Below are 15,205 nucleotides of genomic sequence, written 5' to 3' on the forward strand. Positions count from 1 at the left end.
TTGTCGCAAACTCTTTCAAGGGGTCTGCCTCTGTTTTAAGTTTTAGATAAATCAGTCTTACTGTGGCACAACCTCCCATCCAATATGGGTGAAGACGGCACATTGAGTATTCTTTTTGAGGGTCCAAGAGTTTTCGACTTTTTGCAAGTCTTAGGTCGTGGACTATAGCGAGCAGAGGAAAGTGGCCTGGTCTCTTCCAGCATTTTGAGGTCTCTCTCTCTATCTGAATTATTAGAAGTTGTAATATATGTGGTAAATACATGATAATAGTATTCTTCACCCAATCCAAATTTCTAATATGTAGACAATACATTTTAAAAAGTTTGTTCACACCGTGTAGGCCAGCACTTATTACGCATCTCTAATTGCTTTTGAGAGCAACCTTCTTGAAATGCTGCAGTCTATGGTGAACAGAGATATCCACAATGCTGTTAGGAAGGGAGTTGCAGCAATTTAACCCAGTGACAGTGAAGGAATGGGGATATAATTCCACCTCAGAATGGTGTGTGATTGGGAAGGTAACTTAAGTGCTGGTGTTCCCATATATCTGCTGTTCCTTGTTCTTCTAGATAGTAGAGGTCATCTAATTTGGAAGGTGCTGTCAGAGGAGCCTTGGTGCATACAGTCTTTTCCAAAAGTATTGCACCCTGATAAGACTATGATGTCGTGGAAAAACACTGTATTTTGTTGCTTTGATTAATCTGAATGCTTTAATTTTGAGAAGGATTTGAACAAGGCAGCAATATCTCTTGGTGTTTGCTGATTACAAACTTGGTGGTGCACTTATTAGAAATTAATGAACAGCCAAATGTTCTTTTCTGTAGAAAGTTTAAGCTAATGTTAGTCTTTAAAGTTATATAAGGGCCTGATAGGGTAGACATAAAGAAAATGTTTCTATTTGTAAGGGTCATAAATGTAAGACAGCCACTAATAAATCCATTAATAGCATAACTCCAGGAGTGATTGGAACTTGTGTTCACAAACTGGGTGTTGTGACCCCATCCTTCCCCACTAAGTGATCTTTACCCTATCATCTGACGTTTAGATCTTTTCATCCTTTATGAAGCAACGTTGACTTACTTAAAGTGTCCTACACAATTTTAGCTGGCCTTGAGTAAGCTCACATTTTAGTCCAATTAATAAAATAAAATATCACCTGTCTCAAAGCGTGCATACCTGGATCTTTCTCCAAGATTGAATCCAGTTTTTGACATTGACATTGTGACCTGTGAAACAAGAACTACAGATTTCAGCCTTAATCGTTGCAAACCTAAAACAAGTTTCCATCTCTGCTTTCTCTTTTTAATCTAATATAGCTCGGATCATAAGTTGGATCTGTTGTTGTGCTCATAAGGTTGGATTTCCTACTTTCATTCTAATTTTAAACATGGCTAAAATATGTTATTTATTTCTAATATCTCTTTTAGGTTTAAGCCAATGCAAGATAATCGATGCAGCTCAATAAAACTCAGATAATAGGACAATTCTAAACGGTACCATTGGACAATCAGAGGGGATAGCTTTAAAATGATTTTTCAAAAGTGGTTTTAACTTTCAAGATTGTCTCTTGTTATGATGTGTTGAGTTTGCGCAGAGAGATGCGAATTAGCTTTTGTACAATGAGCAGGAATCTTCTATTAATGATGTACGGTATATAGACTAGGTAAGAGAGAGCATTCCTAGAATCTTGATGGCAAAGTCCTAGATCTGAGTGTATCTGTACATCTGTATCACTGACGCCATATCCCTTTCATAAGCAAGGTGGACTTAACCACTATCCTGTATCTCCAGCCAGTATTCCTTTTATCTCTTTAAATCACTATCATTTACTATTCAAATTTCCATGTTTAACCCCTGACATTACTGCTACTCCCAATCCTCCATCCCTGAGTCTCTTTTTTGACTCTGTTCTCTGCACGTTTGGAGAAGGATGGGATGTTGAGGAATTGTTTTACAGGGAAAGTTCACAGGACTAGATGAGAATTGTCATCCTTTCACAAGACACTCATAATGGTTCATCATGGCTCATGCCTCTCTCATCACCTCATCATTAAACTTGAAGGTGCTTTGATGAGCTTGTAATGTGGACAAATCAAAATTCATGATCAATTGTGGCTGAAAGGTTAGGCAGATGGAAGTTGTAGGGTATCCTTTCAGCCATGTAAGGCTGTCTGATAACAGAGTGACTGCAACTATTGTGTCCCACATGTGTCTTTGGTGGCCATTGATGTTAATTTCTGACCTCCAGTGTTGACCATCCTGGTCAAAACCTCTCCAAAAGAGCCAGATATTGCTGCAAAGGTATGCCTTTTCAATAAAGCATTTTATTCCAAAAGGCAAGTGACATGAGGAAAAACATTCACACGCAAGTGATGAGGGTCTGGAATACACTGCCAGAGACCATGATGGAGGCAAGTTCAATCAAGGTATTCAAAAAGGATTAGATGGTTATTCAAAAATGAACAACTTACAAGATTAGTAAACAAAGCAAGAAAAATAGCATGAGTGTGATGCTCATTGGGAGAGCCAGCATAGACATAATGGGCTGAATGATCTTGTGTGCTGGAAACATTCTCTGTAGTTCAATATAAATTTCAATGATGAATGAGGAGCACAATGACTATGTATAGCTTTCTGGTGTGTGGGCAGAGCCTTTGTGCCAATTTGAGTGGCTCGTAAAATGGCAATTGGCATCATTTCAGTGTCGTTCCCCCTCTTTCTACATTTTGGCTGTTTTGGTTCTATACTATCTCTGACAGCTCCAGAGCTGCAGAGTCCATCTGGATTCCTTCAATACCCCTACAAATGGTAACTGGGTTAAAACAGAATGCGTCACTGACCAAACAACAGTTGGTTTCCTGCATTTGGCATTGAAGGCCGACCCCTGCTGCTTGTCTTGTGGTCATCTTGGGGCCTTTTTCTGTCTTTGAGAGAAAGTGAGGGCTGCAGATGCTGGAGATCAGAGCTGAAAATGTGTTGCTGGAAAAGCGCAGCAGGTCAGGCAGCATCCAAGGAACAGGAGAATCGACGTTTCGGGCATAAGAAGAAGGGCTTATGCCCGAAACGTCGATTCTCCTGTTCCTTGGATGCTGCCTGACCTGCTGCGCTTTTCCAGCAACACATTTTCAGCCTTTTTCTGTCTGCCTTGCTTTATCCAAAGCATCACTACATCTCTCCTGCCACAGGGCCCTGCCTGTGTTGACCTAGCTTTTTGCTACAGTGTGCGAGCCTAGCTGCTGCTAGTCACCTTGTACTAGATGTTTGTTCCGGGGTAGGGATTCTGCTCCTGTTGCTCCAAAAAAAGGCTTCTTTGGTTATTAACACTGCCATCAGGTTGTATTAAGATTGTACAAACAGAGGCAAGTCAATCTGCATTAATTAACCCAATACAATGCATCTAGAGTTGGATAGGACTTTTCCTGTTGGCTCAGTCCTAGTTTCAGATGTGTCAGAATGTCAGAAGATATTAATGATAATGCATTAATAATTCAGTAGCATCATGGGACTTTGCCATTATCCCACAGTCTTTCCCTGTATCTCTAACAGGAACACAGATCATTGATGACTGGAAGACATTTCAAACTTGGAAGATGATTTATGAAGGAGGAGAAATTGAGGATTGCAGATGCTGGAGATCAGAGTCGAGAGTGTGGTGCTGGAAAAGGGCAGGTGATCAGGCAGTATCCGAGGAGCAGGAGAATCGACGTTTCAGGCATAAGCCTGATGAAGGGCTTATGCCCAAAACGGTGATTCTCCTGCTCTTTGGATGCTGACTGACTGGCTGTGCTTTTCCAGCACCACACCAACAACAGATGATTTATGAAGTCTCCTTATTCTAGGTGTTCTAAACAAAGCAACGAATAGGAAGTGATTGGGTGCAATGGTACTGGCATCAGGGTTATTTGCAGTTGACTATTTAGCATTAATATAGTATATTTCATAACCTCAAAACATCCCAAATCTCTTTACAGGCAACAAATGATTTAGAAATGTAAAAAGCATGAGCTAGTTTATTCACAGCAAGGTTCCATAAACAGCAATGAAGAAATGATACGATAATCTGCTTTTATTTATGTTTGTTGAGGAAACAATATTGAGAGAGAATCTGAAAGAAGTTCCAAGAATATCTTTAAGATTGTGTCTTAGGATCTTTCACCTCCATCCAATAGAACAGATAGTACCCTTGGTTTAATATTTCATCCAAAGGTCTGCTCCCCAGACAGTACAACACTATCAGTATCACACTGGGAATGTCAGCCTGAAATGTGTGCTAACACCTAACAGAAGGACCATAAACTGTATCCATATACAAACTGCAACAACAGAAGAAGTAACAAAGAAGATTGATGAGGGCAGAGCAGTAGATGTGATCTATATGGACTTCAGTAAGGCATTCGACAAGGTTCCCTATGGGAGACTGATTAGCAAGGTTAGGTCTCATGGAATACAGGGAGAATTAGCTATTTGGATACAGAACTGGCTCAAAGATAGAAGACAGGGTGGTGGTGGAGGTTGTTTTTCAGACTGGAGGCCTGTGACCAGTGGAGTGCCACAAGGATCGGTGCTGGACCCTCTACTTTTGTGTCATTTACATAAATGATTTGGATGCGAGCATAAGAGGTACAGTTAGTAAGTTTGCAGATGACACCAAAATTGGAGATGTAATGGACAGTGAAGAGAGTTACCTTGGATTACAACAGAATCTGGACCAGATGGGCCAATGGGCTGAGAAGTGGCAGATGGAGTTTAATTCAGATAAATGTGAGGTGCTGCAGTTTGGGAAAGCAAATTTTAGCAGGACTTATACACTTAATGGTAAGGTCCTAGGGAGTGTTGCTGAACAAAGAGACCTTGGAGTGCAGGTTCATAGCTCTTTGAAAGTGGAGTCGCAGGTAGATAGGATAGTGAAGAAGGTGTTTGGTATGCTTTCCTTTATTGTTCAGAGTATTGAGTACAGGAGTTGGGAGGTCATGTTGCGGCATTGGTTAAGCCACTGTTGGAATATTGCATGCAATTCTGGTCTCCTTCCTATCGGAAAGATGTTGTGAAACTTGAAAGGGTACTGAAAAGATTTACAAGGATGTTGTCAGGGTTGGAGGATTTGAGCTATAGGGAGAGACTGAACAGGCTGGGCTGTTTTCCTTGGAATTAGAGGACATAGGTTTAGGGTGAGAGGGGAAAGATATAAAAGAGACCTGAGGGGCAACTTTTTCATGCAGAGGGTGGTACGTGTATGGAATAAGCTGCCAGAGGTTGTGGTGGAGGCAGGTACAATTACAACATTTAAGAGGCATTTGGATGGGTATATGAATAGGAAGGGTTTGGAGGGATATGAGCTGGGTGCTGGCAGGTGGGACTAGATTGGGTTGGGATATCTGGTCGGCATGGACGGGTTGGACCGAAGGGTCTGTTTCCATGCTGTACATTTCTATGACTCTAAATGGAAAACTACAGCAAATGTCTTTTGCATTAAAATTCAAAATATTAATTACATATCCCAAAGAAATCAGAATTTTTAAATCAGACCTGGCACGGCGCCTCTCACATGCAGACTGTGCTCGGAATATATCCACTTCTGTTTCTTCGGCTGGCTGTTGAAAAGTTGAATTATCTTTTCCAGTGGAACAGGTTGAAGCATTTGAACTATTGAACTTCATATTAGCCACAGCCATTCGAAGCAAATCCAACACCATGTCTTTGTCTAAAGCATAGTGAAACACAGGTTGAGGGGAGACTAAACTGGCAAATAAATGATCCCTGACGTTTTAGCCAAACTTTAACTAGCAGTGGTCTTGAAATCTATGGGGATCAAGAAACTTAAAGGAAAAGGAACAACTAGGTGCCTTTAGCATCATGAGACATCCCAAAGCACTTCATCAAGGGACCAAATTAGGCACCACACTCTAAGCTGATACAAAGACAAAATCTTGATCAAAGAGAGGGATATTTTAAGAACCTTCTTTAAGAAAGGAGAGATAAAGAATATTAAAGAAGATAAGGAAAAAAAAAGAGTTCAAGGCTTATGATCTAGGCAGCTCGAGGCATGACCACTAATGATGGAATGACTATAATGGGATAGTCAAGGACATGTAATTAGAACCTAGTAAAATGTCCAAAGCAGGAATTTAATCAGACAAAACATTTATACTAAGCCAAAGAAGGAAGTATTAGGCTAAGTGTCAAAATTCCTGGTCCAGGAGGTAGTTTTGTTTGTAGCATCTTAAAAGAGACAAAGGGAGGTGGGAAGGGAATTCCAGAGTTCAGGGCCAGATGGCAAAAATTGGTGGGACAAGGCTTTGCTTTGTTCTGAGTGGTGTCAAGCATTTGAGTGATTGGTACCCATCTAGGTAAATGGAGAGTGTCCTATCACACGTCGGGAAGGGGAGAAACTTCAGGAGCAGATGAGGGGGTTTATCAGGGGAAGGGAAAGAGCCAAGAAACATGTTGAAATAAGAGAAATAATTCAAACCTATGGACAGTAAGGCGATTCTGCAGCCCAATTTTTCCAACCTTAACCCTATTCATCCACCTTCTATCAATGTTACAGCAGGAAATCAGAAGAACTATCACATGTTTGTTATGATTGTGTGGTTTATATGGGGAGCGTAGCTTTAAATTTACGGGAAATGAAGGGAGCCAATGTGATCTGCTCTGAAGTCCGTCTGACAGTAAGTCAGGGCAGGGAGAGGACTGACTGTTTTGGGTCAACAGAAGACTTGGAATGTCTCACTGAGAATAAACGGGCATGGTATTTATATTTAGAGACAATGGCAGCACTCTCTTGATTTGCCGTAAGGAAACTCTGTAGCTCCGAAAGTCCTAGAAAAGTGTCATTGGTAGCAGGCTAAGCAATAAATTGTCGATTTGCTTTTAAATATGAAAGAAGTAGGAGGGGCAAAAATATCGCATTGACATTTCCACCTGAATTGAATTTGTTGTCAGGTATACCAAGGCACAGTGAAAAGCTTTGTCTTGCGAGCAATACAGGCAGATCATATAGTCAAATAGCATCGATAAGTAAATAATAGGTAAACAACAGCAAAACAAAAACACAGGTACAGGCGAATGCTAAGTGTTTGAGAGTACATTCAGTATTCTAACAACAGTAGGGTAGAATTTGTTTCAGAACCGGCTGGTGCGTGTTCAGGCTTCTGTACCTTCTTCCCGATGGTAGAGGTTGTAGAAAAACATTGCCAGAGTGTGATGGATCTTTGAGAATGCTGGTGGCCTTTCCTTGATGGCAGGCCTGGTAGATGGATTCAATAGATGGGAGGTTGGCCTTTGTGTTTATCCAGGCCGAGTTCACCATTCGCTGTAACTGTCTCCGATCTTGAATGGTACAGTTGCCATACCAGGTAGTGATACATCCAGACAGAATGCTCTCGATGGCGCACCTATAAAAGATGGCAAGGATATTTGCCATTAGGCCAAATTTTCTCAGCTGCCTAAAGAAGAAGAGACATTGTTGGGCCTTTGTAATCAGTGCATCCATATGAAGTGTCCAAGAAAGCTTGTTGTTGATGACCACTCCCAGGAGCTTGACACTCTCCACTCGTTCCACCTCTGTGCTGTTAATGTGAGTAACATGCCGCCGAAAGTTACAAATGAGCTACTTGGTTTTGCCGACATTGAGAGCTAGGTTGTTCTCAATGCATCATTTTTCCAGGTCTTGCACCTCCGATCTGTAGTATGTTTCGTCGCCATCTGAGATTCGACAGACTATGGTGGTGTCATCAGCGAACTTGTAAATGACATTAGTCTGGTATTTGGTGATGCAGTCATGGGTATACAGTGAGTACAGTAGTGGGCTGAGTACACACCCCTGGGAGTCTCCAGTGTTGAGTGTTAGTGAGGGTGAAATATTGTCCCCAATCTTAACTGATTGTGGCCTGTGGGTCAGGAAACTGAGTACCTAGTTGCAGAGAGTGGGGCTTAGTCCAAGATCACTAAGTTTAGTGAGGGGATAATAGTGTTGAAGGCTGAACTGTAGCCAATGAGTAGGATTCTTACATAGCTGTTCTTGGTGTCAAGATGTTCTAGGGAGGAGTGAAGGGCAAATGATATGGCAGGGTTAATATGTTTGATGTAACCATTTTTAAGATCAGGTTACAAGCTTCCCTAATCAATACCACAGACAGGATGTTCTGTAGGGCCAGCAGAGAAATGAAGCTGCTTGACTTTGTGAGCTACTACAGCCAGATGCGGGACAGAGATGGTCTCAAATTGAAGAGACACAGCCTGCCATTTTCTACGGAGTCCGGATTTGTCCAGGCATGATCGGATGGATGAAGAATCATCAGCAAAGGTTTTGCTGCTGCTGCTAGATTTAAAGAATTCTGAGAAAACTGTGGCAAAGTGCCCGAAGATGGTCCTCAAGGCTGCTACTCAGTAAATCATGTAAGTGTTATGGTGTAGAATGAGACCATTTGGCTCATCATGCCCATTGTAATAAATGGACCTGAAACATTAACTCTGATTCTTTCTCCAAGGATGTTGCCAGACCGTCTTAGTTTCTCTAGTATTCTGAGTTTTTGTTTCAGATCTCCAGCGTTTTGCTGTTATCCCTTGCTCACATGATGTTTTATCCCGATGAGTAGATGGGTTTATGCTAAAATACCTCATTCTACAGTAAGCTCCATTTACAATACAGTCGGTTCTACTATAATGTGCGTTTCTTCAATGCAAATTGGCTATAACGCGATTGAAGAATTTAGACCATTAATTGTAGAATGTAAACTTTCCTTACCTGTATTGACTATAACATGATTCTGGCCCCATTGGTTTAAATGGTGCTGCTATTACCCAATTTTCTTAAAATATGGGATCGTACAGAAACTGAACTATTGCATTATATCAGAACAGACTGTATGCAATCTGTTGAATGATTTAGAAGGATTTGAGCCAAACGCAGGCAAATGAGACTAGTTCAGTTTGGGAATCCTGGTCAGCTTGGATGGGTTGGGTTGGAGAACTGTTTCCATTCCATATGACTAAAAGAACCCATTGGAAACTGGAAACAATTGTGGAATATTTGCTCTAAGGGCTGTAATTCCATAGAGAGTGTGGGGACTGCACAGTACAAAAAGGGGAACATTTCTGAAAATAAAAGGTATCTATAATAAGAAACAAAGGTTAAGCCAGTGATGCTTTCAGCCGTCAAAGCTTTTAAAATGTAAAATCTTGCTGGTTATTCTTTGATCTACCAATTCAAAGTTCAAATCTCATTCATCAAGTCATTGGTCCCGACAGAGGTTGTAATATTACATTGAAAGTTCGGAACTGTAAAATAACCCTTGTGTACATTGCCCTGAATTTTGTGTAGCATCTTGGGTCAGCTGGAAGGTGAACGAAGCTGTTAGTAAGGTCACCTGAACTGTAGATGGAAAGGTGTTTTTCGAAGCAACCTCATTGAAAGCGTGGCAGCCAATTTATATAAAGCAAAATCCCACTAAAATGTAAGGAGTTGAGAAGGTTATGCTATATGATAATCGGGACTGCTTCACTGACCTTTTTGTCCTGTTATGAGTAACCACTGCTGTACAGCTTGGAGTGAATCAGTTTGTAAGATCTGTGACAGTAGTTCCAGGACCTACATGAAGGACAGTACAATGCATAGATTTAGTTAAATAGTGTGAATCATTGCTTCATTGACACTAACTCTAACAAGAAAAGTGTACAGTTTACATTCATATAGTCCTCCACAAGTTGGACATCAATTATCTCGTGTCCTTTGGGGATGGAAATCTGCCATCCTCACCTGATCTGGCTTACACATGATTCCAAACCTATAGCAATGTGGTTGACTCTTATCCGCCCACTGAAATGATCTAACAAAACACCCAGTTGAGGGGCATTTAGGGATGGGCCACAAATGTTGGTCTCCCCAGTGATACTCACATCCTGTGAGAAAACTTGTAAAAAGTTGTTTGATTGGTAGGAAGGTACTGGGGACAGGACAATAACAGTAAAATGCAGTGGGAGAAAGTGAATCCATGACAACTGGCATCACAGTTTTCAGTGACCATATGCCCAGACCAGAGGTGTTTTGTTCTTCTTCTTCAACATCTACATTTCTCCTTTCCAATCCTAATTCAGAGAATTATATTCAGTAAAGTTTTACAGAACCTTTATGGATCTCTAGTTTGGGCACATCTAGAGGATGGCATTCAATTCTAGTGACAATGCATGAGGAAGGATGTGAAGGTCATTGAGAGGCTGCAGAGGAGATTAACCAGAATGGTTCCCAGGATGAGGAATTTTAGCTCTGGGTATAGGCTGCAGAATGTTGGGTCCATGCCCTTGGAATGAAGGAGATTGAGGGAACATTTGATGGAAGTGAACAAGATTACAACAAAGGCACAAGTTGATCAGAAAAAAAAGCTGTTTTTGTTGACTGATGGGACAAGTACTGGGGAATAGGTTTGCAAGTTTTCTGCAAAAGACATAGGAGGAGCTGAGGAAGAACATTTTTACGCAGTGAGTTGTGAAGACCTGGTCCTCATTGCCTATGTGGGTGTTGGGTGTGGAGATGATCAAAAATTTCAATAGGAAATTAGAGGGACACTTGAGGAAAATAATCTTGCAGAGCTACAAGAAAAAACTGAGAAAACGGCACTGAGGGATTGCTTTACAGAGAACCTGCATGGACCTGATGGGTCAAATGGGCTCCCTCTGCACCATAATATCTCTATGAGTCTATGACAGTAACTCACATCGTCACCCATCTTATGGGTAGTTAATGCAAACATCCAGAATTGCTTTTATAATTCCAAAAGTGAACAGGGAAATAAAGTGGAGGGGACTTGATGAAGTAAATGGGGAAAGCTTGTTTATGGGAGAGTCCAGGACTAAAAAGCATTACATGCAGAATAAGATGTTGCATATGTAAATACATAGATGAGGTATGTTTTTTCCATCAGAGGGTAGTTGTGGAATTCTTTATCACAAAGGACTGTTGACTCTAAGTTATTAAGTATATTTAAGACTGAGACAGACAGAATTTTACTCAGGTAGGGAATTAAGAGTTGTGGGGAAAGCGCAGGAAAGAGGAGTTGAGGATCATCAGATCGGCCATGATATCATTGAATGGTAGAGGAGACTTGATAGACTGAGTGGCCAACTTCTGCTCTCTAGTCTTATAGACACAAAGACCAGGTGGTAAGCAGGATATTTATTGGTCACTGGAATTTGGAAATCTTGGTTACTTTTAATATAACAGTGTTCATGTTGATGTAGGATGAAGAAGCTAATGGATCAAGTATGATATGTGCTTGTTCCTAATGTTTCATTTGATTGCACACTGACGGTGCAGGCTAAAATAAATGGTGATGCTCTATGTTATAACAACAACTGGCATTGTATAATATTTTCAGATCTACTGTGAGGCGGACAGAGTTTTGGATTAGTGTCTCAACTGTTAGACGTTATACAGTCATACAGCACGGAAACAAACCCTTTGCTTCAACCAGTCCATGCCAAATTAATCCCAAATTAAACTAGTTTCATCTGCCTACACTTGGCCCATTTTCCTCCAAACATTTCTTATTCATGTACTTATCTAGATGTCTTTTAAAATTGATTTGGAGATGCCGGTGTTGGACTGGGGTGTACAAAGTTAAAAATCACACAACACCAGGTTATAGTCCAACAGGTTTAATTGGAAATACTGAGGAGAAAGTGAGGACTGCAGATGCTGGAGATCAGAGCTGAAAATGTGTTGCTGGAAAAGCGCAGCAGGTCAGGCAGCATCCAGGGAACAGGAGAATCGACGTTTCGGGCATAAGCCCTTCTTCAGGAAAGTACACTAATTGGAAGTACACTAGCTTTCGGAGCGACGCACCTTCATCAGGTGATTGTGGAGGGCTCGATCATAACACAGAATTTATAGCAAAAATTTGCAGTGTGATGTAACTGAAATTATACATTGAAAAATTGATTGTCTGTTAAGCCTTTCATCTGTTAGAATACAGTGATAGTTTCACTTCTTTCATGTGTAAATCACAAAACCCTTTTTTTTAAAGTTGCATTCTCAGGTTAGCTGTTAACAATGGTGATAGCTAGACAATATGTTGAAGGTGTTAGCCCCCTGTGTTCTCTGTCTATGACCTGATGTTTAGATTGATTCCAATCTAAAAAGTGAGATAACAGTTTTACATAAATTCATGCAGTTTTTGAGCTCAGAGTTCTACATGAATGTATGCAGTTTTTCAGCAAAGTGCAATGTAACTCTGCAAGTACAAATTCACCACATAAAATATATGTGTGCATGTGGATCTTTGTCTGTCTGTGTGTGTGTGTGTCTGTCTGGGATGGGGGTTGTGAGTGTGAGAAAGTGTGTGTGTGTAGTGAGTGCAAAATGTCTTAAGTCTGTGAGGGGGTGCGCGTGTGTGTGTGTGTCTATAAGGGTGTGTGTGGGTGTCTGTGTGCGCGTCTGTGTGTACCTGTGTCCGTGAGTATGTGAGAGTGTGTGTGTGTGTGTGTAGGAATATCTGTGTGTGTATGTGTAATGCAATGGTGATCACCTGTAATGTGACATGAACCCAAGGTCCCGGTTGAGGCCCTCCCTATGGGTACCGAACTTAGCTATCAGCCTCTGCTCGGCCACTTTCCTCTGCTGCCTGTCCCGAAGTCCATCTTGGAGGATGGTCACCCAAAGGTCCGAGGCTGAATGTCCTGGACCATTGAAGTGTTCCCCAACTGGGAGGGAACCCTCCTGTCTGTTGATTGTTGTGCGGTGCCCATTCATCCGTTGTCTTGGCCTTTGCTCGGTTTCCCCAATGTACCATGCCTCCGGGCATCCTTGCCTGCAACGTATAAGATAGACAACGTTGGCTGAGTAACATGAGTACCTGCCATGTACACGGTGGGAGGTGTCCCCACGCGTAATAGTGGTATCTACGTCCACAATCTGACACGTCTTGCAGCGTCCACCGTGACAGGGTTGTATGGAGTTGTCCTGAGAGCCGGGCAGTTTGCTACGAACAATGATCTGTTTAAGGTTTGGCAGTTGTTTAAAGGCAAGTAGTGGAGGTGTGGGGAAGGTTTTGATGAGGTGCTCATCCTCATTGATAATGTGTTGCAGGTCACGAAGAACATGGCGTAATTTTTCAGCCCCTGGGAAGTGCTGAACAATGAAGGGTACCCTGTCAGTTGCAGCACGTGTCTGTCTCCTGAGGAGGTCATTACGGTTCCTTGCTGTGGCACGTCGGAACTGGCGGTCGATGAGTTGAGTATCGTACCCCGTTATTGTGAGGGCATCCTTGAGTACTTCCAGGTGTCCGTTACGTTCCTCCTCATCTGAGAAGATCCGGTGTATGCGTAGGGCTTGTCCAATGGGAATGGCTGTTTTAATATGATTTGGGTGGAAGCTGGAGAAGTGTAGCATTATGAGGTTGTCTGTGGGTTTGCGGTAGAGTGTGGTGCTGAGTGTGGTTCTAACAGATGAAAGGCTTAACAGACAATCAATTTTTCAATGTATAATTTCAGTTACGTCACACTGCAAAGTTTTGCTATTAATTCTGTGTTACGATCGAGCCCTCCACAATTACCTGATGAAGGAGCGTCGCTCCAAAAGCTAGTGTACTTCCAATTAAACCTGTTGGACTATAACCTGGTGTTGTGTGATTTTTAATCTTTTAAAATTGTAACAGTACCTGCATCCACCACTTCCTCTGGCAGTTCAATCCACACATAAACTACTCTGTGTAAAAAAGTTGCTCCTCATGATTTTTAAAAATCTTTCTCCTCTCACCTTAAAAAATGCCCTCCAATTTTGAAATCTTTCACCATAGGGCAAAGACACATGCTATTCACTTTATCTATACCCTTCATGATTTTATAGGCCTCTATAAGGTCACCCCTCAACCTTCTATGCTCCAATGAAAAAAGTCTCAGCTTATCCAGCCTCATCTTATAACTCAAACCTTCCATTCCCAGCAACATCCTGGTAAATATCTTCTGAATCCTCTCCAGCTTAATAGTATCCTTCCTATAACAGGGTGACCAGAACTGGACATAGTACTCCAGAAAAGACCTCACCAAGGTTCATATACAACCTCAACACAACGTCCCAACTCCTCTACTCAAAGATCTGAGCAATGAAGGTAAGCATGCTAAATGCATTCTTAACCACCATATCTATATGTGATGCAAACTTCAAAGAATTATGTACCTGAACCCCTAGGTCTCTCAGTTCTACAAAACTCCCCAAGGCCCTTCTTTTATTCGTATAAGTCCTGCCCTGTTTGTTTTCCCAAAATGCAATACTTCACATTCATCCAAATTAAACTCCATCTGCCACTCAAAGAACTATACAGCACAGGAACAGGCCCTTTCGCCCTCCAAGCCTGTGCCTACACATTTTTCCCTTCCGTACGAAAATAGTCTTCACTCGCAAGATCTGTATTCCTCTATTCCCTAACACATCGAGTTAGACCCCATCTATCACCCCCTGAGAAAAAGAAACAGGAAGTGACTTCACCACAGGGAATAACATCACCAATCCAAAGAAACCCAAATATATGAATAGAAAGCAGGAATTTTCAGCATTGCTTTGCCTGAGGCCCACTGAAGATGTTACCTAGTAGGGTAACGAAACGTCTGGAAATGAACCTTCCAGCTCAGCGTCCATTCCCTTTCCATTTATGTATTCATCCAGGTGTTTCTTGAATGCTGATATTATGTCTGCTTTCACCAGCTGCTCTGCCAGCACGTTCCAAGCACTCACCACCCTTTGTATGAATAACATGCATTGTACATCTCTTTTAAATTTCACGCCCCGCGTCTTGAACCTGTGCCCCCTAGTAATTGACCCTTCCACCCTGGGAAAAAGCCTCATACTTTCCACTCTATTCACAATCTTATAAACTTCTACCAGGTCATCCCTCAACCCCCTGCATTCCAGTGAATACAAACCCAGTTTATCCATCCTTTTATCGTTGTTAAAATCCCTCATACCAGGTAATATCCTGGTAAACCTTTTCTGTACCCTCTCCTCAACCCATTGACCTAAATAATCAAGATCTCTTTGTAATCTCAGATAATCTTCTTCTCTGTCCACCATATCACCAATTCTGCAAACTTACTAACCATGCCTTCTATATTCTCACCCAAATCATTTATATAAATGAGCCTGGGTTTGTTTCCTGGCAATGCATGGCTGCTCTTTCTTTGGAGTGGCAAGGTGGCTCAGTGGTTAGCACTGCTG

The 15,205-nt window shown here is 41.7% G+C and overlaps 2 protein-coding genes across 3 annotated transcripts in view; both read right to left on the reverse strand.

The window, feature by feature from the left end:
* The window catches only part of LOC122539511 (protein TBATA-like), a 29,122-nt gene continuing 13,917 nt past the window's right edge, over positions 1–15,205 (reverse strand). The window contains exons 6-9 of one of the 2 annotated variants that reach the window (XM_087979907.1): positions 9,508–9,589; positions 5,527–5,701; positions 1,177–1,226; positions 1–223 (exon numbers count right to left, since the gene is read on the reverse strand). In XM_087979907.1, the coding sequence (XP_087836033.1) occupies positions 36–223; positions 1,177–1,226; positions 5,527–5,701; positions 9,508–9,589 (495 nt within the window). In that variant the 3' untranslated portion in view covers positions 1–35. Of the gene's footprint in view, positions 224–1,176; positions 1,227–4,059; positions 5,702–9,507; positions 9,590–15,205 lie in introns of those variants that run through there. The other variant, XM_087979906.1, reaches the window with a different exon arrangement.
* On the reverse strand, positions 11,977–13,435 carry LOC148139891 (uncharacterized). The gene has a single exon (XM_087979810.1). The coding sequence runs from the start codon at positions 13,382–13,384 to the stop codon at positions 12,518–12,520; it is 867 nt and encodes a 288-aa protein (XP_087835936.1). The 5' UTR covers positions 13,385–13,435; the 3' UTR covers positions 11,977–12,517.

This window comes from Chiloscyllium plagiosum, unplaced genomic scaffold (assembly GCF_037043375.1).
Source record: "Chiloscyllium plagiosum isolate Xiang-an unplaced genomic scaffold, Cpla_swu_hap1 HiC_scaffold_36, whole genome shotgun sequence".
NCBI classification, from domain to species: Eukaryota; Metazoa; Chordata; class Chondrichthyes; order Orectolobiformes; family Hemiscylliidae; genus Chiloscyllium; species Chiloscyllium plagiosum.